Source organism: Leptopilina heterotoma, unplaced genomic scaffold (assembly GCF_015476425.1).
Source record: "Leptopilina heterotoma isolate Lh14 unplaced genomic scaffold, ASM1547642v1 Lhet_135, whole genome shotgun sequence".
Lineage (NCBI taxonomy): Eukaryota > Metazoa > Arthropoda > Insecta > Hymenoptera > Figitidae > Leptopilina > Leptopilina heterotoma.
In genome coordinates this window covers 1089595-1113563 of record NW_025110854.1, presented here as the reverse complement: position 1 = coordinate 1113563, position 23969 = coordinate 1089595, and the positions used below count along the sequence as shown (strand labels likewise).

Genomic DNA, 23969 nt, shown 5'->3' with positions numbered 1-23969 from the left:
TACTTTTATAAATTCTCGTAATTTCTTCTTAGCTAAATATCTTACCTCGATAGCTTTTTCTTTTATTTCCGGTAAAGAAGGATTAAACATTGTTTTATACTCATTTTTTAAAACGCCCAACGATGGTGTAAATATCACGTGAGAAGCTTCAAATTTTTTTCCGTCTTTAGTTGAAACCACAACTTTATTGTCAGAAGTGTAATTTATATTTGAGACTTCCTTATTAAAAATTATTTCATTCATTACAGGCAGTTTATTTTCTGCTGAGGGGTAACTTTTCTGCGAAATAAATATCGTATGAAAATATTGGTTTAGTTTATTTATTATTAAAACAATAATTAAGCAAATAGAAAAATAAATAAATTGGAAAATAAAAAATAAGTGAGTAAATAAAAAATTAATAAATAGGTAAATATGAAAATAAAAAAATTAAACTAAAGTGAAACAATAAAAATAATAAAATAGAAATTAATAGAGAATAAAATCCTTAAGCAATCCTATTTTTGTTTAAAAGTTGTTAGTATTAAATTAACAAGTTAATTAATTATTTTAAATCATTGCAGACTAATAAATATAGAAATTTATACCATTAATAAATCTAATACTGTTTTGAATCCTCTATTTTTCCAATTCATCAATAGATTTCCGTCGCATGTTTCATATTCTCGTAATCTTTTTGCAGAAACTTCAAATAACGAATCACTGCATTGCATATGATTATCGTACTTCTCCATCCATTCATAAAATTGTTGTGCTCTTTTAGTATTCGTGAAACGATTTTCTTGAAATTCTTTGTAGAATCTGCAAAATAAAAATTAGAAACTCATTTAATAAAAAATAAATTTCTTAAAGGCAATATTTAATTTACCACAAATATAAAAGCAATTAATTAGGAAACAATTTTTGAATTTAAATTAAAGCGATTTTTCTCATATATAAAAAAGTTTCAATTTGATATTAAAAAAAATTAATTCAAAAACGATTATATTTCCGAAAACTTTCTGGGCGACATAAATAAATTCAATTAATTAAAATAACTAATGTCTATTAATTAAATTAAGAGTAAAATTAAAACAATTAAATTAAGCTTACTTAATAATTAGAAAATTGCAAATAAATTCAAATTAACAGAAAAAGAAACAGATGCAATCTTTTACAATAAGACATAAAAACTATTTTTACAATGAAAGAAACTAAAGTTTTTAAACTTGAGCGCCGTTTTCTATAATGAATTTGTACAATATTGAGATAAAACTTGAGTCATCGGCCTTGGGGAAAAAATCAGTAGTGGGGGCTTGGAGGAAAGTTGGCCGTGTTATACAAGTTTACATCAATTGATATTAAAAATAAAACAATATTTCGCTAAACAAGAAAATCATAATCCTTAATATATAAATTAAAATAATAACAGAGAAATGATTCATAAAGTTATCGAAAATAAATTGTCAGTGTTTGAGAAAAGTTAAAAAAAAATATGTTTTCGCCAAGGTAAAAAAACAAGATTTATAACAATAATTTTTCTGCATAAAATATTAATATTTCTACTACAATTTTATTTTTTTTACTCAAACTCAGGAAATTAGATCCAGAACTGGAAAAATTACGCGATGAAGTTATTGGACCACCAAATTTAGATACAGTTTTATTGCATTTACAAAAAGTATCATCGCAAATTCACGCCTCGTATATTTTCGAAAAGGAAGGAAAACCTATTTTACAGAAACTCTGTTTATTATTAAGTTCAACAGCATCGGGGAAAATTTATGCCGATTGGCAAGATTTTGCAGCACATTTAGGTCTATTGCAAGAACAAATACGAGTAAGAATTGCAATTTTTTATTTCTAATTTTCACACATTTAATAAAATCAACATTTGAATCACAGATTTAATAAAAATTAAAACAATTTATATTTTCTATTTCTAATGAGAATAAAGAAAATAAAAATACGTTTCAGTGTATAGATCACGATTTCAAGGGACTGGAGGATCCAACGTATTATGTTTTATTGGCATATGTACAATCTCCAGAAGCTACAATCGATAAAATTTTGACAGCTTTGGTAAAATTAGAACGATTTGATATTATCAATCGAATGAAGGAATCAGTCACTGATTTTATTGGAAAATTGATTACTGATAAAACTACAGGTAATATTTCTGTATTTTGCTATTTATTAACTAAATTATCCTAAATATTTAAATGCAGGCCTCGGATTGACTTTTAAGGTGAAAAAAAAGTTGCTTTAATCGATTCAAAGTACAAAATAAGTCGAAAAATTCCTTTATTTTATCGAAGTTTTTAAAGTTTCAAACGTTCTAATGAGCAACAATTTTTTAAGTACTTTTTTTTAATTCGTAGGTACTTTATAAAAAAAATATTTTAAAAAAATTAATTCTTAACTAAGTAAATGATTAATTTACATTTTTCACATTTTTTTCATTTGAGTAGAATAATTTTTAAAAATATTTAAACGGAAGAAAGAATTTCATTCATTAGAACGTTTAAAACTTTAGGAAAATATTTTTCTCAGTGTAATCACAAAAATTTAATTTTGTATTTCTTTTACTTTTCACTGATTTCTAAATTCAATTATTATAAAATTCAGTAATTTTGTTAAATAAATATCAAAATACTTGTTATTTAATTTTTCAGAGGAAATATAGGAATTCAGTTTAAAAAGATTTAATTTCAAACTTGAAATTTAATTATTTCGAAAAACTACAACTGTAATTTTTCCGAAATTTAATTATTGTCTAGAATTTTTAATTAAAGATTTTTTTTAAATCAATTATTTATTATTTTTATTTAATTTTCCGAAAGTTTTTTCAGAATTCAATTATATAAATCCAAAAAGTTAATTTTTTATAATAATAGTAACTGTAACTTTTCATAAAGTTTTATTTTAAATTATTATTTAAAGTTAACTATTAAAATTATATATATAACTAACAATATTGAAAACAATTGAATTTTTAAAAGTTATTATAAAGAAATTCTTATAATTATAGTTTTATAAAATATTTTCAAGTAATTTTTGAAAGATAATAGATTTTATAAATTATAATTGGAAATCCTCTAAATGACTGAAATTTAGTAGAAATTTTTGAAAATAATTTTCTGAAAATATTTTTAAAAAAGGGATTATTTGGAAATTTTTATGTACTTTTATGGAAGATAATTGAATTTAAAAAAATTCTAAAAAGTAGTTTTCCAAAAATATTGTTATGTAATTTTTTCAAAGTAATCCAATTCAAGAATTTTTGGTCAATTTTGAAAAATAATCAATTTTGTGAAGAATTTTAATTTAAAATGTTAGAAATAATTGATTTCTTTAAAAAGTTTTAATAATAATTCTAAAAAATTATAAAACCGTTTCAGAAAATTATAATGTAAAAATTCTAAGATTTACTTTTTTTAAAAAATATTTTATTATAATTTTTTGTACCTAATTTTCGTTTAAAATTTCCATTTGAAAATTTTTCTATAAAACTTTTCAGAAATTAAATTATTTTCAAAATTTGTAAATAAAATTCTTCAAAATTTTATTTTCAAAAATTTTAATGAAATAGGTACTTAAAGAAATACTTAAAAAAATCATTTTTTATAAAGTTTTATAAAATTTCAATTACTTGAAAACTTTTTAATTAAATATTTCGATAATTTAATATCGTTAAAAAATGATTCAAAAATTATTTTTGAAAGATTTGACTATATAATTATTTTTCACAATATAAAAAGTCTATTTTATTTTTAAAAAAGTCGCCTTTTTGGAAAATAGATGAAAAAGTCCAAAAAGTCATACTATCGAAGGCCTGTAAATATAAAAAATAAATTAAAAAATTTTTTAGATCACAATTTAGAAATTATACGACCAAAAGTGATACCAAGAGCACCTTTAGTTTTAAGTCCAATGTTAAAAATTACCTTGAGTCCAAATGAAATTGGAAATAAATCTTCAAGTACTGTACATAGAACACAGGATTTTAAGAGAACAAGAAACGTTAGTTTTCAGTTACATTAAAAATTGTTTTCTATTTAAAAAATTGTAACTAAATTATACTTTTTTTTACGTTTCGTTTTTTAGATTAAAACAAGTTACGGAAGCATTGTGATGTTAACTTTCGCCAAAAATGGAGAACAAACAGCGATTGATATTACAAAACAGTTTAGATCAATGGAACCAAAAATTGGAGTCATACTTCTTAAGGAGCAAGAGAAATATGTTTATAGTAGGGGAGTAGAATTCGTTGACGACTGCTTCAAACAGGTCTTGTCATTTATTTAAGCAAAAGAAAAAATTTCTTACCGATATTTAATTACCCTCTATTAAATAAATGCAATAAATTCTATGAATTCAAATTTTTAATTTTTTTCAGGTAAATTATATTATTCCAATTTTAACGAAAGATTACGTTCAGCAAATAAGCAGTCCGACTAATTTATATAATGAAGAAAATAGTACTCTGGATACGAAATATTTAAAATATGTGTATTCGTTGTTGAGATACGAATATATAAATCAAGATTGCTGCAATAGTAGAGTCAGGTATGCTATTAGAAGTCAAATTAATATTTGTATAAATTTAATAAAAAATAAAATGATATTTCTTTTTAGATGCATTCTTCCAGAGAGTGAAACGCAAAATATAAACAAATTTCATTTACATCCTACTTTACAAGCATGGTTCAAGGAAAGTGATTTAAAAACTTTTGCTGAACGAATTCTTCTAAAAAAATTTTAAACAAAACAATATCGAATGTACTTGTCGTTTTTCGTTTTAAACTTTTGTAAATTATAATTGAATTTTATAAGAAATTAAGTTTTTTATTATTAATAATTAATAATTAGTGTGAAATTGTTTACTCACTTTTCTTGAAAAAATTCTCCATAAGAACCATTCCATTCCTTGAGATCATTTTCATCCCATTCGCTTAATTTCACGTAGATTGCCAATGCATTTGCACATTCTTCAGAGGATATTAAATTTCCTCGTCCGTCAGCAAATAAATTCTTTTCATAATCACCATCGAAATTGGAATCCAATAAATTATGGGGATTTGCTAGATTAAATACAACATTCTCACCATGTACCCATTGTGCGCCCAAGTCAATAACATTATCAGCTGAAAAATTATTTAATTACTTGTTAGTATATAGAATGAAAATAATTTCTTTTACGTAATAATGAATATGTTATTAATTATTATTAATTAATTATTCAGGGTTGACACTTTTTTCCTCATTTGAAATTCCCTGACTTTTCCAGGTTAAAAAAAGGAATTATTTCAGGTTTTTATAACTACATTTATTTTTTACCAAATTAAATAACTCTAATAAATTTTTATAAATACATGGAACTTTCATGTGATACTGCAATGTTGTATTATATTTAATTACAAATATCTTAAATTGTAAAATTATTGGAAAAAATCAATAACTTTATTTTTAAATAAATATTTAGAAGTTAGGTATTATTTTTCCGTAGAAATTTAAATTTTCAAAAAATTCTAATACAAACCTTTTGAAATTCAACAACTTGAAAGAATATTAAAAAACATGAAGAAATGAACCACTCCGAGTCGAAGACTCGGAGTAATCCATTTCTTCATGTTTTATAAATAATAAAAGCTGATCCAGTGATAAAATCATTATTTTATAATTATAATATTGTTGCTGTAACTTCTTCAAAATTATTTTCATCATTTCAATTCAAAAAATTCAAAAACTTTTTCAAAAACATTAATTCTACAGAATTATTAGTAAAAATTTTAAAAGATTCAAATTTTCAACGATTTTAATCTGAAACCTTTTTAAAATTTAATTATTTCAATAAATTCACACTATAATACTTTTAATATTCAATTATTATCTAAAATTTTAACTGAAATTCATTTTTAAATTAATTGTTATTAGAAAATTCTACGAGAATTCAATTATTTAAATAGATAGAAAAATAAATAATTATTAAATAATTGAATATTTCTTAAAATTGAATTCTCATAAAGAATTTTATCAACAAATTTTCAAATAATTGAATTCTTTCGACGAATTTTAAGAAAACGTTCAAGAATAAAATTACATTTTTCGTGGAATTCGATTGAAATTTTATTAAAAATAATTGAAATTCTACAATGAGTTTTATTATTTATGAAAATAGTTAAATTATTGCGAAGAAATTTATATAAAAAATTTGTAAATAATTGAATTTCTGTAAAAATTTTATTATTTATGAAAGTAATTAAATGTTCTTGTAGAATTTTATCAAAAATTTTAAATAATTGAATTCTTTTGGAAAATTCTTGAAAATAATTAAAAATTTGTCAAGAATTTTATTAAAATTTTTGGAAATAATTAAATTTCAAAGAAGAGTTTTATTATTTATAAAGATACATAATTGAAATTTTGAAGAGAATTTTTTTTTTAATTTTGAACATAATCTAAAATTTTAACTGAAATTAATTTTTAAATCAATGTCTATTAGAAAATTCTGGAAAGAATTCAATTATTTAAATAGATAGAAAAAAAAATAATTATTGAATAATTGAATATTTCTTAAAATTGAATTCTCGTAAAGAATTTTATAAACAAATTTTGAAATAATTGAATTCTTTTGTCGAATTTTAATAAAATTTTTAAGAGTAATTACGTTTATCGTGGAATTTGATTGAAATTGTATTAAAAATAATTGAAATTTTACAATGAATTTTATTATTTATGAAAATAATTAAATCTCTGTAAAAAAAAGTTTATTATTTATGAAAATAATGAAATCATTGCGTAGAAATTTATAAAACATTTGTAAATAATTGAATTCCTGGGAAATTTTTATTATTTATGAAAATAATTAAATGTTTCCGCAAAATTTTATTAAAATTTTATTTAAATAATTGAAATGTTGCCAAGAATTTTATTAAAATTTTTCAAAATAATTGGACTTCGGAGAAGAATTTTGTTACTTTTGAAAACAATTAAATTTCTGCAATAATTTATAACTTCTACAAAATTCAAGTTTTTTAGTTATTTGAAAAGAAATTATTGCCAGAAATAGAAAAATTTGAAGGTTTTGCATTAGATTTAAAGAAGAAACGCAATAACTTTAGAAAACAACAATAAAATTCTTATCAAGAATTTAATTATTTTTATAAATAGTAAAATTCTTCGTAGGAAATCAATTATTTTCTAAAATTTTAATAAAATTCTTCGAAACAATTCAATTCTTTTTATAAATAGTAAAATTCTTTACAAGTATTTCATTATCTTTATAAATAATAAAATTCTTCTCAAAAATTAAATTATTTTAGGAGCTTGTAATAAAATTTTTCTAAAAAATTAACTTACTTATTCTCAAAAATTTTTATAAAATATCTTGAAAGAATTCAAAGTTTAATTACAAAAATTGTAATAATATTCTGGAAAGAATTCAATTATTTCCAAAAAATTTAATGAAATAAATTTAATAATCAAATTTTTAATTATTATTATTAACAAACACGATTATTTTAAAAACTTGAAAGAAATACTTCGTATAACTAAATTGCTTTTAAAATTTTTAATTAAAATTATTAAAGAAACTCCATCATTCTTAAAAATTTTGATAAAATTTTTGAAAGAGATTCAATTATTTTAAAATTTTTTAATAAAATTCTTTGCAAGAATTCAATATAATTTTCAACGCATTTATCTTAAATTTCAAAACATTTAAAAGGAAAAATTATTTTAAAAAAGTTAGGGGACAAAAAATCAAACAACTAACTTTAAACTTCGAACTAATTAAAGGAATACAAACGATCATTAATATAAAAGATATTATAATAAACAACAGCTTACCAAAATTAACAGTATGAATTCTACCTCCAATGCGATTTTTAGCTTCAAGAATTGTTACATTTTGAAATCCTTTTTCAATCAATCGACAAGCTGCTGCTATTCCAGATGCTCCAGCACCAATAATTATTATTTTTGATTGTGACATTATTCTCTGTATATTAACGGTTTAATTATACATAAACTGTGACGTGTATTGCTGTAAAAAATAATTTTTAATTAATAATAATACGAATTCGATAATACCTAAGCAAAACAAAAATTAGACAAATCACGAGTTTTTAATACAAGATATCGAAATAAATGATAGAACTGTATTTTTGTTTCATAACAGAAAATTTAGACATTTATGATATGTTATCTATCCGGGGTCTAAGTGCAACTGAATTAACAAAGGGAATCATTGTTAAATTATCTTAAATTGGTAGATCTATTTCAATAATGTAAAACAAGGGGTGACAATTATGGAGATTGAAAACATACGTGAAAATATATTACCATTAAAATGATTAAAATTAATTAAAACTTTCGATAAAATTCTAATAAACTAGAAAAAATAAAATAATTTCACAACAAATATAGATTTAAAACATATTTTTGATAATCTGATAATAAATTAACAATTTTTTATTCGTGCGGTATGCACAGCTCAAATCAAAACAATTCACATAACCTATAAAATATATTTGATACTTTACAGTTGATTACGTAAATTAACGATCCGTAATTCACGCAAAACACTTCATGGCGTTTTTTTCAAATTTGTGTAATTGGCACAAGAACGCAATTATAAGACTAAAATTTTCAATTAACATTTTTAATTTAAATTCAAAAATAAAATTTTCTAATGCGTCTGCGGTAGTTTTTTAAATAACAACAGACATAATTAATGAAATACATTCATTTTTATTAGAAAATAGAGAATATTTTTTAGAGATAAAATAAACATTACAAATTGAAGATAATCATAATAAAATAAAACGATCGTGAATTAACATGTTAATGAAATAAAACATTAAGAAGTGATATATTTTCATATCAATAATTTCTCTGTCGTATGGAAATTATTTTTCAAAATTACATATATTTTCTCGTATATTACGAAACTTATTGATATAAGTCGAAAGATCCTTCTTCAAATTTCCACTATTCTTCTGGATTGCAACTTTTATAAATTGTAATGAAATTATTCTTATACACTAAAGGATAAGAATTTCCATAAAAACGAAGTGGTCGCAAACTTTTGTAGGGATTATTTGTAAACAAATGATAGTTGAGTTCTTCGCCAATAACTTTTTTCATCTTATCATGGTCCAATAGTGCATCCTCCTTATAGTAAGATGTAAAAATAAATGGACATTGGAAATTTTTCAAAACTAAAAGTGACTCATTCCATTCACTATACACCGTCAAACCAGGATTATAGGCAATAACAAAATTTGGTTCTTGAAAATTATTTGAATTCTCATAGTATGTTTTATAAAGACTCGATGAAAATTGAAAATGTAATTGATTCCCTTGTGATGCGTACGTGATTGATGTTTCCTCAATATTATTTTCATCAGAATTTTCTAAATAATCGTCATTTAATGATGTATCGGAAATATTTGAATGAATTGACAATTCTTTACCGACAAAGACAATTGTTAATTTCTTCAAATCCGGAAACCATTGAAGAAGAAATTCCCATTGATTTAAATTTTTTATTTCATCCGCTGTTGAGCCAATAACATGAATTATTGTCTCTTCCGGTGGAATGATTTCCAATTTTTTAATCGCATAAATTAATGAAAGTGGTTTAGTTAGATAAACAGAGACAAAGGCTCTCAAATCGGAAATATTCTCCTCTAATTTAAAGTCTGAAGATATTTGATAATGATCAGGATGCTCGAGTGTTTCGAAAAGACGATAGAAATCAATTTGTGTTTCGAGAAATTCATATATTGAATTTGGAAAAAGTGATTTCTCTTTCTGAATGCCAGTAGATTGGATAATTAGTGCCAATATGTCAACATCATCAAATGCAAGATTGTAAGCTTCCATTATGAAAGATTGTAAATAATCGGAACAAAATTCCGCGTGTCGGGTTGTTGCTTCTAAATCGTTGTGATGATTTGAACAGAAATTTGCTAAACACTCGTGACATTTGACCATTTTTTCTGGATTCACTTCGGTGCACGCCTCGCAATGTGGTAAAAATTTCAGCATCTCCTCCTCGGCTCTGTAAAGTCCTCTTGAATCCATTAATTTCTCTGACATTTCGTCAATGAAACTCATTAAAATAAGCGGCCTCTGTGTTGGTGCATTGACAATATTCATCAATTCATAGAAATAATTCACTTTAGTCGGTGACATTGACAAAACTTCCAGTAAAATACGATCAAAATCCTGATGAACATTTTTGTGTTTTAGCATATGATTTTCCGAACAATAGGAAACTATTTTACACGATTCACAAGTGATCCATAATTTAACATCAGTTTCCTCGTGTTGCTTGAAACAAAAGGCACAAACGTTCGGATAAAAACAATCTTGACGAATATATTTCAATAATTCGGTTTTAATTTCCGCTCCCCACATTCCAAGAATTAGGTGTATGTCCTTCATTCTATTCATCGAAATAGACATTAATCTGGAAAAAAATTATTTCCACTTTTAATTCACAATTTTTACTGCATATTTTCAAAAATTTCCAACTTTTAGTAATTCATTCTCTAAATTTTTACACTTGGACACAAAAATTGATAGAAAATAATAATAATTATTGAAAATGAAAATTTCTTATCAAAATTGCAAAATACCTGTTTTGTACGCAGCAGAAGGGACGGAGAAAAATTAAACAGAAGCTTTGTTTACATTCAAAATTAATGGTATAGAAAAATAATTTGGTAGAGGTGGGAAAAATATTCTCGACAATATTTGAGAAAAATAAATAAGTTACCAAATTATCATTTAATATTACAATTCCATTGAAATTTACGAATAAATTTTTAAAAATAATCAACAAAACAAATATTACTTGTTAATTAATTTTAAAAAAACTATCAAAAAGACTGAGAAGCATTAGTAAAAAAATAGCTATCGAAAAATTGCATTTGAAGACTAAAAATCTCGTTTTATTCAGAATTATCACAAAAACTTTTTTATCCTGGAAATGACTCCAATATGAAATTTTTTGTAAAATTCAATTATTTTCAAAATTTTCAGTTAAACGAGTTAGGATTCTTCAAAAATACGATTAAGATATATTTATAAATTATTTTTAAAAGTGAAAAGAAAAAATTCTTTCAATAATAATTTTTTAGAATTTTAAAATAAAATCATTCAAAACTTAAATCATTTTTTGGAAAAATAGTAAATTCATAACTTTCAAAAATAATTATTTAAATGTTTTTTCAGATTTACCACAAATTAACATTTTCAAAGATTTTAATTCAAAAATCTTTTGATATTTATTTATTTTAGAAAATTTAACTACTATATAGAAATTAATTGAATATTAAATATTTTTTTTACAAAAATTCTCAAAATTATTTTTAATAATTATCAGGAAATTCTTTTAGAATTTAATAATTTTAATACAAAAATTTAATTTCTTATAAAAAATTGCAACTGTAACTTTTTTGTTTTCTTTTTAAAAACTTCTTAAAACTATACCTATCTTAGATTTTGAAGAATATTTTTCAATAATTTTTGAAAGACAATAGATTCTTTAATTATGATTTTGAAAAATTTCCACAAAAATAAAATTTATTAAAATTTTTGTAATTGGATTTTCTAAAAGAATTTTTCAAAAATATTAAAAAACAGTCAAGATTTCTTATAAATTGTAATTTACTTTTTTTTAGGATAATTGGATTTTTAAAAAATTGTGATAAAAAATTCTATTGAATTAGTTTTTTAAAACTATTGTAATGCAATTTTTCGAAAATAATTTAAAAGAATTTTTGGGCACTTAACAAAACTCAATTCAAGGCAATTTTTTTAAGAATTTTAATAAACAATTTTGAAAATGATTGCTTTTTTTAATTTTAATAATAATACGTTTTAAAAAGTTTGATTTTTTATAATATTTTAAAGTAATTATTTTTTTTTTTTTGAAAAAATTTCGTTTGTTTGAAAGTTTTTTTATTGAATAATATATATTTAAAAATTCAACTAATTTCAAAATAATGTCAACTAAAATTTTTCTAAAAACTAAGTTCTTTAGAATTTTTAAATTAAATTTTCTCAAAATTCAAATTTTCAAAGATTTTAATTTGAAACCTTTTAAAAGTTTTAATTATTCCAAAAAATTGTTACTACAACTCTTGTAATAGTAAATTATTTTCTAAAATTTTTACTGAAATTCTCTTTTGAATTCTTATCAAAAAGTTCTATGAGAATTCAATTAATTAAATACAATATTAAAATTTTAATGTAAATGTGCAAATGTAAAAAGGAATAAATTGATAAAAGTCTTCATCATTTTCATAAAAAAAGAATAAAAGAAAAGTTATTTATACCTCTTTGAGTTTATTTTCAATCCTCCGGAAATCTGTCCACAGACGTTTAATTTCTTGTTGGCAATCTTTTCTAAATTCTCGCAAAATACGCTCCATTGTTTTCTTCTTTTCCAAAATGATTATAGCCTTCTTTTTTAAATTCATATTTTGTTGAATTAATTTCTCATAATCGACGATATCAATCACACATTCAGGAACTTGAAATTCTTCAACTTTTTCTTCATCAACTTGATAAATTATGTACATATTACCGGCAGCAACTCCTTGTAATTCATTGAATAGTCTACAATATTTTACACTTGAAAAAGGATTTTTTTCAAGATGAAAGTTATCTACTTGGAATAAATCGTTCAACATTCTTAAATTTTTCCCACCTTCAGTAGAATTTAATGTCGTTATAACAAATGGACATTTGACATTTTTCAGAATTGTAAAAGCATCGGCAATATCGTTTAAAAACTTATTGTCAAGATTAAAACCAACCACAATATCAGGTTTGTTCCACTCTTCGTAAACACCATACATTAATGGGCAATATTCCAAAATTACTTTCTTTCCACTTTCATTGCACTTTTCGCAGATTCTTAAAGGATATTCAACAAAACTTACTTCAGGAAGAAAGAAGATAAGTTTTAAATAGCCAACATGTGGCAACCAATGCAAAATTAATTCCCAATAGTGATTTCTGCAAATTTCTTCCGTATTTTCAACGATTAGATGAATTTCAAGTTGAGAATTCATTGATAAATTGAATTTTTTCAAAATGTAACACAGCGTCATTGCATTTGCCAAGTAATCAGAATAGTAAAACTTTTGATAGAATATTGACTTTGGGCCAGGAAATTTAAACGAACAGTATAAATCAACAAATTTAGACATTTTTTCTGGGAATGGATCTACATTACCATCGAACATAGTAACGACATTGTGTTCTTCTGTTTTACTTTGTCTCAACATCACTTGCCAAGCATCCATAAAAGAACACAATGAATAGAAAAAACAATTTTTCTGATGTTCAGAATCATTGTTGTGTTGGTGGCAAAAATTTGCATGCGGACAATTGACACACGATATCAATTCACTTGGATCGATTAATCCACAAACTTCACAATGTTTGGAAAATAAAATCATTTCTGTCTGAGAAGGTAGAAAATTATTTTTCATTTTTTCCATAACAAATCGTAGGACACGTTTTCTTCTTTCTCCCAGTGTTATTAATCCATCGGAACTGCTTTCAACTTTAATGACGGCGTCAAAGATGGTTGATGTTCCGCTAATTTTTAATTCATTGGAAATAATTTTACAGAATTCTTTATGTGTCGGCCAGTCTTCTAATTGATGTTGTTTGCAACAATATGAAACCAAATTGCAACCAGTGCAAAGTTTTGTTTGCGACTCTCGATTATGATTAAAACACACGTGGCAAATGTTCGCGTAAAAATTTAAATCGGAAAATTCCTTTTTCGATGTTTCATAAGCATCTTCATCTAAAGTGCGTAAGATATTCCGAATATCTTTACCTTTATACATTTTTTCAAACTATTTTTTACATATAAAAACAACTGTGAATTAAAATCGGCGTCCGGGAGAAGAAAGAACATTCAACATTGTTTACAATGAATATAGAATGGAATGAAGATGGCAGATTGATCAGGATTGCCAACCTACCAGAGTGACCAATTGGTTTCTTAACTTTTTAAATAATTTTTCTTTTTAATTGTTTTCAATTTTAAAATTAATGTACGGAAAATCATTGAATTCTTGCAAAGTATTTATCAAAAAATTTGAAAATAATTGAATTCACTTCAAGAATTTTATCAAAATTTTTTTAATAATTGAATTCTTTTCAGAAAATGTAATTAAAATTGTATTGAAAATAACTTAATTCTTGGTAAGATTTTTATTAAAATTCTTATATTAAAATAATCGAATTGTATTGAAAAATTTATTTCAATTTTCTTGAAAATAATGAAATTTTTTTAAAATAATTTTTACTGAAAATTTTGAAAATAATAGAAAAATTTTATTAACATTTTTAAAAATAATTGAACCTGTTAGAGAAATTTTATTAAAATTATCTTGAAAATAATATTGAATTCCTCCGAAATATATTATTATTTATGAAAATAATTGAATTCCCTTGAAGAATTTTCTTATTTATGAAAATGATTGAATTCCTTTGAAGAATTTTCTTCTTTATGAAAATAATTGAATTCTTGAGGACGATTTAACAATTCATAAAAATAATTGCGAATTGTTTCTAAAGAATTCTTAACAAAATTTAATTAATTTTATTAAATCAGATAGAATTCCATTAAATTTTGTAAAAATATTGTAATTTTTTAAAATAATTTTAATTAAAAATTTGAAAAATAATTGAAATTAACAAAGAATTTCATTGAAAACTTTTGAGAACAATTGAATTGTATAGAAAAATTTTATTACAATTTTTAAAAATAATTGAACCTGTTACTGAAATTTTATTAAAATTATCTTGAATATAATTGAATTTTCTCCTAGAAATGTTATTAACATTGTATTGATAATAATTACATTTCTCACAAGAATTTTATTATTTACAACAATAATTGAATTCTTGAGGAGAATTTTATAATTTATAAATATAATTGAATTGTTTCGAAGAATTTTATCAGAATTGTTGGAAATAATAAAATTGAAGTTTTATTAAGACTCTTGAAAATAATTGAATTTAAATAATATTCTTAAAAATAATTGTATTCTTTCGAGAAATTTTATTAAAATTGTTTTGAAAATAATATTGAACTCCTCCGAGATATATTATTATTTATGAAAATAATTGCGAATTCCTTTGAAGAATTTTATTATTATTTATGAAAATTTAATTAAATTCTTGAGAAGAATTTTATAATTCATAAAAATAATTGAATTTGTTTCGAAAAATTGTATCCGAATTATTGAAAATAATTGAATTTTTATTAAAACTCTTGAAAATAATTGAATTTAAATAATATTTTTAAAAATAATTGTTTTCTTTCGTGAAATTTTATTAAAATTGTATTGAAAGTAATTGAATTCCTCCGAAACAGTTTATTATTTGTGAAAATAATTGAATTCTTGCGGAGGATTTTACAATTCATAAAAATAATTGAATTGTTTCAAAGAATTTTATCTGAATTTTTGAATTTAGTTGAATCTTTTTAAGATATTTTATTAAAAATTTTGAAAGGAATGATTTTTTTAAAAGAATTTCATCAAAATTGTCGAAAATAATTGAATTTGTATATTAAAATTATATTCTTGAAAATAAAATAATATTTTTGTAAATAATCGAATTTTATTAATATTTTTAAAAATAATTGTATTTTTTCGATTAATTTTATTTAAAATTGCATTGAAAATAATTGAATTGCTCTAAAAAATATTATTATTTATACGAAAAATATAGTTTTAGCGAAAAATTTGATTAATATTTTTGAATAATAAACAAGAATATTTAATATTACGTACTCAATAAATGAATTCTTTAAACTTTAAATTGTAATTTTTATATTTGCTTTTAGGTTAAGGATTTTTGAAGAATAAATAGTTGAATAGCGAATTAAATATATTTTAACCAAAAACTTATATATTATGTTTAACATAAAATTTTTAATTTTTCGAACTTTTATACATTTATTGTAAATTTCTTATTAAAGAAATAAATTCAATAAACTATCAGATGAAAAAACATTACATCAATGATACCTTCTAATGTTATAAGCAATATTGCTGAAATTCACAATTTTTTTCTCATTTTCTTGACGACAATTGCTTCTGAATTCTTGACGTGGTAAAATTTTCCTTATTTTATTAATTCTCAAAACGAATTCATCAATTTTCTTCTTGTGAAATAAATTCCCATTGATTATTTTATCAGAATCAATTACTTGAATTGAAAATTGTGGTTTAATTGAAACTGAAAGGTCCTCAATTTTCTTCTCATTCACTTTCTCGTAAATTATAAACATATTCGTTGCGGAAATTCCTTTTGATTCGTGACTTAAACGATAAAATTTCAAACTTGAAAAAGGATTTCTCTCAAGACATAAATTGTTGATTTCACTAAATTGTCGCATTACTTTTAAATTTTCAATGCCATCGGATTCACACAACGCTGTTGTAAAAAAGGGACAATTCATATTTTTTAAAATTGGAATAACATCTGTAATGTCTCTCAAAAATTCGTCATCAAATTCAAAACCAACGACAATGGCCGGTTTAATGAAACGATCAGTTTTTAAATAATCCCTGTACTTTAATCCACAAAATTCCACGGTTAATTTCTTTTTATTTTGAATGCATATTTGACAAATTGGATAGAATATTTCGTCGATATTCATTTCAGGAACAAAGAATACAATTTTCAAACTCACAATATGCGGCAACCAGTGTAAAATTAATTCTAAATAGAGATCGCTGATGCTGTCTAAATATTTGAAAATCAGATGAATCTCGATTTCTGAATTCAGTGGACATTTTAATTTTTTCAATGCATAAGCGATTGTCATTGAACATGTCAAGTGCTCGGAAAAAATATTCTTAAGAATCAAATCTCCCTTGAAATCATCGGAAGTTGTAAATAAACAATGTGAATTAACGAATTTCTTGAGTGATTTTGGAAAATTATCAAAATTCCCATTGAATATTTTAAATTGAAGATAATCGTCAAGTTTTTCAATGTATTTATTCATAACATGAAAAGCATCAGTCAAACAGCAAAGTGTATAGAGATGACAAACTTTCTGATGATTAGAATCCATTTTATGATTAATGCAAAAATTTGCATGCGGACACTTTGAACAACTTGTTAGTAGATTCGGATCAGTTATTTCACATGTTTCACAATATTTTGGAAATAAAATCATTCCAAGTTCCCTAGGGTACAATACACGTTGAATTTTATCCAAAACAAAAAAAAGAACACTATATTTTTTTTCCACAAGTGATTTATATCCAGTATCATCATCTGAACTGTCATCGGCATAATTCACGGCATCGAAAATATTTGAAGCTTTCGTTATTTTCAATTGATGAGAAATAATTTTACAAAATTCCTTATGTCTCTTCCAATCTTCTATTTGATGTTTTTTACCACAATATGAAATCATTTTACAACCAGAACAAATCTTCAAGCATCTCTCACGATTGTGATTAAAACAAACCGGACAAAGATTCGCGTAAAAGTACTTTTGTGAAAAAAAAACGTTTGGACTTTCCTCAAAATCTTCTCCTAGTGAGAGAAAAATGTCTCGTAAATAATCACTTTCGTACATATTGTTTTAATTTTAATCACATTTGCACAGAAAAAACGTGGTTTTTGTATAATGTTTTTGAAGAAGCAATATAAAAATAGAATGAAATTAGCAGCGAGTGAAAATGAGCAGGTGTACCAACCGCGATAATCAGAGTGACCAACTTTATTTTATTGTGTATAGCGCGTGTAGGTAGTGTATTATTTTTTATAATTATTCAAAATTCAATCATTTTTTTTGTTGAAATTTATAAATAAAATTATTCAAAACATTAATCATTTTATTTTATTCAATTCTAAATCAATTCTTATAAAGAACTTTATCAAAATAATTAAAATAATTGAATTTTTACAAAGAATTACATTATAAAATTTTTGATAATAATTATAAATTCATCCAGGAAACGTAATTATTAATTAAAAATGAATTGAAAATAATTATTACACTCTAAGAAACAAATTACATCACATTTTTTCGAAGAATTTTATTAAATATTTTCAAGAATAGTTTCATTTTTAGTTAAAGATAATTGAAATCCTGATGAGTTTTAGTATTTATGAAAATAATTGAATTCTTGCAACGATTATTATTAAAATTTAAAAAAAATAATTGAATTCTTGTGAAGAATTTTATAAAAATCTATTTAAATAATTGGTTTTTTTCGAAAAATTTTAGGAAATTTGTGATTTAAATAATTGAATACCTGTGAAAATTTTTTTATTTACGAAAATGATTGAATTTTTGTGAAGAATTTTATTAATATTTTTTAAGAATAATTGCATTTTTAGCGGAAATAATTTTAAATTATATATTAAAAAATAATTGAAATCCTGCGATGAGTTATTTTATTATTTATGATAATAATTGAATTTTTGACAGGAATTTTAATAAAGTTCTTAAAGTAATTGCATTTTTGAAAAGAATTTTAAAAAAATCTTTTTAAAGAATTAACTTTTTTCAAAAAAATTTATGAAAATTGTTTTTTAAATAATTTATTGAATTTCTTTGAAAATTGTATTATTTATGAAAATATTTGAATTCTTTCAAAAAATATTATATTATGAAAACAATTGAATTATTATAACAAATTTCATTAAAATTTTTTGAAATAATTGAATTCTTTCGAAGAATTTTATTAAAATTTTAAAGATTTGTTTGCATTTTTCGAGGGATTCATTTAAAATTGAATTAAAAATAATTGAAATTCTGCGATGAGTTTTAATATTTATAAAAATAATTGAATTCTAGTGAAGAATTTTATAAAAATCTATTTAAATAATTTCTTTTTTATGAAAAATTTTAAGAAAATTGTGTTCTTAATTCCTGTGAAAATTTTTTTATTTATGAAAATAATTAAATGTTTGTGAATTGTATAAACAATTTTTTTAAATTATTCAACTCTTTTGGTAAATTTTTTTATGAAAACATTATATGATTTTCGTATTAGAATTTAATACCTATCCGATAAATAATTTAAATTATTCTCTTGTGTAAATAATTATTTTTAACTTGTTAATAAATGTATGAATTAAAAATTAGTGGATATAATAAAAATAAATTATTTAAAGAAATTATAATATTTTCAGTATGTGAGGATTTTTCAAATTATATATTTTTATTTTAATGTATTCTTAATTACATATACAATGAAACAAAGAATACTTTACATTTTTTAAGTGAATATTTTTAGGAACAAAATATTTCCCAATAAAGAATAAGAACAAAAAAGTAGATTTTCTTATATTAAACGAAAAAAGAATTTTTGGGAACAAAATATTTTCCAATAAAGAATAAGAATAAAAAAGTAGTCTTCTTACATTAAACGAAAAAAGAATTACATTCTGGGCGAAAAAAACGTAAATCGGTTTTACTTTCATAAAGTAAAAAAATATAAAACAGTTTTCTATGAAATTGACAATTTGTATCACAAAACACATTTACATTTGTAATATCAAATAAAGTCAAAATGCAATAACAAAATTCTCTTCTAAATATAGTTTTGCGACATTTTTTTAAATGTCATAAATATTTTCAATAACAAATTCTTAATTTAAATAAGTTCTTTTTTAAAACTCTGAAGAGATTTAGTGTTCAGAGAATTTCTCGTTTTTTTCTTTTGCTTCTTCCTTCTCATGAATTTCCTTACTGGAATTTCCGCTCTCTGAATTTTTAATTTCTATTTCCTGTATTTTGCCACTAAGGAAATAACTACCATCAAAATCATCAAAAATCATTAAGAACTGATTTTCATAGAATATTTTCTCTCCAATTACACTTCTTTTTGGTCGTAAACTTGCAAATGGATTTTTAACTATTTTCGCACTGACATTGAATTTTTTTTGCATCACTCCTTGATCGTCCTTTGCATCACGTTCCGAAAATGCCGTTAAAACGAAAGGACACATGAACTTTAAAACTTCCATTATTGATTCTTCCCATGAATCATAGGCAATTATTCCAAGATTAAAACCAACACAAATATCAGGTTTTTCAAAATTTTCCTCCTCACAATAAGTTGAATAAAGAATATTCTCGATCTGGATTTTCATAGATTTGCCTTTGGAGGAACAATCAGCGCAAAGTTCCAATTCTTTTCCTAAAACAATTAAACGTAAATGATAAAATCAGGGCTCGAAGCAGTGAAATTATTTAAAAGTACGGACGTATTACGGACCAAAAATAAAAATTACGGACCATTCACAGACCAATTACTGACAAAAATATAACCAGTCCGAATCAAATAAGAAAAAATTTTACTTTAAACTATGAATTGAATTTTTTCATAACTATAAAACATAAAGATATCAATAACTTCGAGTCTTCGACTCGGAGTCATTGATTTCTTCATATTTTAATTAATATTCAATTATTATATAAAATTTTAACTAAAATTCATTGTTAAATCAATTTTTATTAGAAAATTCTACTAGAATTCAATTATATTTAAATACAAAACTAAATAATTTATTAAATAATTGAATGTTTCTTAAAATTCAATTCTCAAAAAGAATTTTAATAAAATTTTTAAATAATTGAATTCTTTCGACGAATTTTATTAAAAATTTTAAGAATAATTACATTTTTCGAGAAATTGGATTAAAAATGTATTAAAAATAATTGAAATTCTGCCATGCGTTTTATTATTTGTAATTAAATAATGGAATCTCTAAGAAGAATTTTATTATTTTTGAAAATATATATAATTTTTGCGAAGAATATTAATACTCTTGAAAATAATTGAATTTCTGCGATAATTTGTAAATTTTTCAAAATTTCAATTATTCGTAAATTTTTCAATTATTAAATATATATTAGACAACAAAAAGTTCATATAATTTCAAAAAAATACGCAATTAAACTTTCTCAAAAAAATTAATTTCACAGAATATTGTTAGTTAAAAATCTGAAAAATTATGAGTTTCAAAAATTTTAATTTAAAACCATTTCAAAAATTAAATTATTACTAAAAAATCACTCACTATGGTTTTTAATATTCAATTATAATCTAAAATTTTAACTGAAATCAATTTTTAATAGAAAATTCTACTATAATTCAATTATTTAAATACAAAAATAATAATTTATTGAATAAAATTGTATGTTTCTCAAAACTGAATTCTCATAAAGTATTTTATCAATAAATTTTGTAATAATTGAATTCATTTGACGAATTTTAATAAAATTTATAAGAATAATTAGATTTTTCGAAGAATTCGATTAAAATTGTATTAAAAATAATTCAAATTCTGCAATGAATTTCATTATTTATGAAAATAATTCAATTCCTAAAAAGAATTTTATTATTTTTCAACAACATTTAATTTTTGCGAATACATAATATTATTACACTTGAAAATAATTATTGAATTTCTGCAATGAGTTTTATTATTAGTAAAAATAATGGAATCCTTAAGAAGAACTTTATTACTCTTGTAAATAATTGCATTTCTGCAATAATTTGTAACTTCTCCAAAATTAAATTTTTTCTAGTGTTTTTAACTAAAATTCTTCTATAAATCCATTCTTTTAAATAATTTTTTAAAAAGTTCTTTGAGAATTTTCAAATTCATTTGTTTACAATTCAATTTTACAAAATTTCAATTATTCGGAAATTCTTCAATTAATTATCTATTAGAAAATAAAAATTTGAAATAATTTTCAAAAAAATTCAATTAAACTTTTTCAAAGGTTTAATTCTACCGAATTGTTTGTTAAAAATATAAAAAATTCAGAATTTCAATGATTTTAATTTGAAACCTTTTCAAAATTCAATTATTTCTAAAAATCCACGTTATAATGCTTTTAATATTTAATTATAATCTAAAATTTTAACTAAAATTCATTTTTAATTCAATTCTACGAAATTTTCATTATTTAAATACAAAAGTAAATAATTTATTGAATAATTAAATATTTTTCAAAATTGAATTCTCATAAAGAATTTTATCACCAAATTTTTAAATAATTGAATTCTTTTGTCGAATTTTATTAAAACTTTCATGAAAATAATTACTTTTTTCAAGGAATTCAATTAAAATTGTATGAAAAATAATTGAAATTCTGCTATGAGTTTTATTGTTAGTAAACTTAATTGAATTCCTATACACAAGAATTTTATTATTCACGAAAATAATTGAATTCTTGTAAAAATTTTATTATTTATGAAAATAATTGAATTATTGCGAAGAAATTTATAAAAAAATTGGTAAATAATTGAATGTTTGCGTAGAATTTTATTAAAATTTTAGAAAATAATTGAATTTCAGAGAAGAATTTTATTATTTATAAAAATAATTGAAATTTTGACTAGAATTTTTAAAAATTTTTGAACACAATTGAATTTCTGCGAAGAATTTTATTACTTATGCAAATAATTGAATTTTTCTGCAATCATTTGTAATTTCTCTAAAATTCTTCAAATTATATCGAACAATTTACGAACTTTTCGTCCTTTTTTAATCAAATTACTGACAATTTTTCAAAAAAATGACTTTTACACGTTGGTGAAGTTCACAACGTTTATAATCAACGATTTAGAAGAAACAATATTTTTTATTAAAAATTTTACATATTTTTGCACAAAAGCACTGTTGTAAAATTTTTCATCAATAATTTGAAATAGAAAAATTTATAAACAAACAATTATTTTAGTGCTTTCGTCAAGAAAAATATTTTTATTTCTTGCAATCGTGGATAATAAACGTTGTAATTTCACCGACATACTTTTACGGACTTGAAGCAAATTTCTTTTTAAATTTACCTTGAGAAAAAGAATCATCGGTTGTGAGTTCTGGTCCAACAAGAACAACTTTAATTTCCCTTATGTGTCGAGGTAACCAATGGAATAAAATTTCCCACTCAACAAACGATTTTTCTTCACGTTTACTAGCTCCCAAAACATGAATTATCAATTTACTCAAATAGAATTTATCGAGAAATTGAATTTCTCTCATGGCAGAAATTAAAGTCAACGGTCTTGTAAAATGTTGTGAAACATAAATTTTCACGTCCTCAGGTGGAAAATAAAATTTCGATTCTTCATGCGATTTAAAATAAATATCCATATAATTTTTCATCGAATTCGGTAAATCTTCAATTTTCCCATCGCGTGGCGTGAATTCCATCATTCTTGGAATTGGCATTTCTTGAAAAACAATTGCATAATAATCTTGAAGAAAACACATTGTATAGAGTGAACAAAATTCTTCATGCTCTTTATTATTTTCATGTTTTTCACAAAAATTTGCGTGTGGACATCGTGGACAAGTTTTCAATAAATTATCATTATTTTCAAAGCAAAAATCACAAAATTTTTGATATTCAATCATTTCATTCTCGTATGATTCCAATTTTCTTTTCATAATTGCTTCAAGCGAGAGAATTAAATTCATTTTTGTTTCAATATTTTTCTCATTCGAAATACGTTTCAAATCAGTGATGTGCTTACAAAATGTTTTATGCACTGGCCAGTGAATTTTTTGATGTTCCTGACTGCAATAATAAATCATTTTACAATTGCCACATTTTTTAAGTTTCACTTCACTGTCATGACAATTGCAAACATGACAAATATTTGGATAAAAGAAATGTCGTGAAAAGTCAGTTCTTAATTTATTGTCATCATCACTTGTCGTTGAATCGCACATTTTGAATAGGAAACTAATTCCCGGACACCAGTTCATATTTGAATAAATTTTTTGAAACACTTATTGTTTAATTTGTTAACAATTTAATTGTTTATTATTATAGGAATTCTCTTTGAAGATCGATTTGTTTACTTATTTAGTTCTTTTTAAAATTTATGAAATTTATAGAGGGACAATTGTACCGGTTTATTCAGGACTGACAACGTGAGGACAAAAAT

At 22.5% G+C, this 23969-nt stretch overlaps 4 protein-coding genes across 7 annotated transcripts in view; 1 reads left to right on the top strand and 3 right to left on the bottom strand.

Annotated features, from left to right (window-relative positions):
• Positions 1–23969, bottom strand: part of LOC122497704 (spermine oxidase-like) — a 56853-nt gene that overhangs the window by 13995 nt on the left and 18889 nt on the right. The window contains exons 1-5 of one of the 3 annotated variants that reach the window (XM_043604973.1): positions 8326–8508; positions 7831–8026; positions 4871–5126; positions 588–801; positions 46–279 (exon numbers count right to left, since the gene is read on the bottom strand). In XM_043604973.1, the coding sequence (XP_043460908.1) occupies positions 46–279; positions 588–801; positions 4871–5126; positions 7831–7975 (849 nt within the window). In that variant the 5' untranslated portion in view covers positions 7976–8026; positions 8326–8508. Of the gene's footprint in view, positions 1–45; positions 280–587; positions 802–4870; positions 5127–7830; positions 8027–8115; positions 8206–8325; positions 8509–23969 lie in introns of those variants that run through there. The other 2 variants (XM_043604974.1, XM_043604975.1) reach the window with 2 other exon arrangements.
• Positions 1286–4858, top strand: LOC122497714. The gene is made up of 7 exons (XM_043604988.1): positions 1286–1488; positions 1576–1819; positions 1957–2149; positions 3851–4002; positions 4087–4269; positions 4379–4548; positions 4618–4858. Exons 1-7 carry the CDS (start codon positions 1475–1477, stop codon positions 4742–4744), a joined length of 1083 nt encoding a protein of 360 aa, XP_043460923.1. The 5' UTR covers positions 1286–1474; the 3' UTR covers positions 4745–4858.
• LOC122497708 lies at positions 8714–13960 on the bottom strand. 2 transcript variants are annotated; one of them, XM_043604982.1, is made up of 2 exons: positions 12333–13960; positions 8714–10459 (listed from the first exon to the last, which is right to left on the bottom strand). In XM_043604982.1, exon 2 carries the CDS (start codon positions 10453–10455, stop codon positions 8974–8976), a length of 1482 nt encoding a protein of 493 aa, XP_043460917.1. In that variant the 5' UTR covers positions 10456–10459; positions 12333–13960; the 3' UTR covers positions 8714–8973. The 2 variants fall into 2 exon arrangements, with proteins under 2 accessions (XP_043460917.1, XP_043460918.1); XM_043604983.1 differs by lacking the exon at positions 12333–13960 and adding an exon at positions 10629–10760.
• Positions 19196–23915, bottom strand: LOC122497710. Its single transcript, XM_043604985.1, has 2 exons — positions 22866–23915; positions 19196–20201 (listed from the first exon to the last, which is right to left on the bottom strand). The coding sequence occupies exons 1-2, from the start codon at positions 23785–23787 to the stop codon at positions 19690–19692; spliced, it is 1434 nt and encodes a 477-aa protein (XP_043460920.1). The 5' UTR covers positions 23788–23915; the 3' UTR covers positions 19196–19689.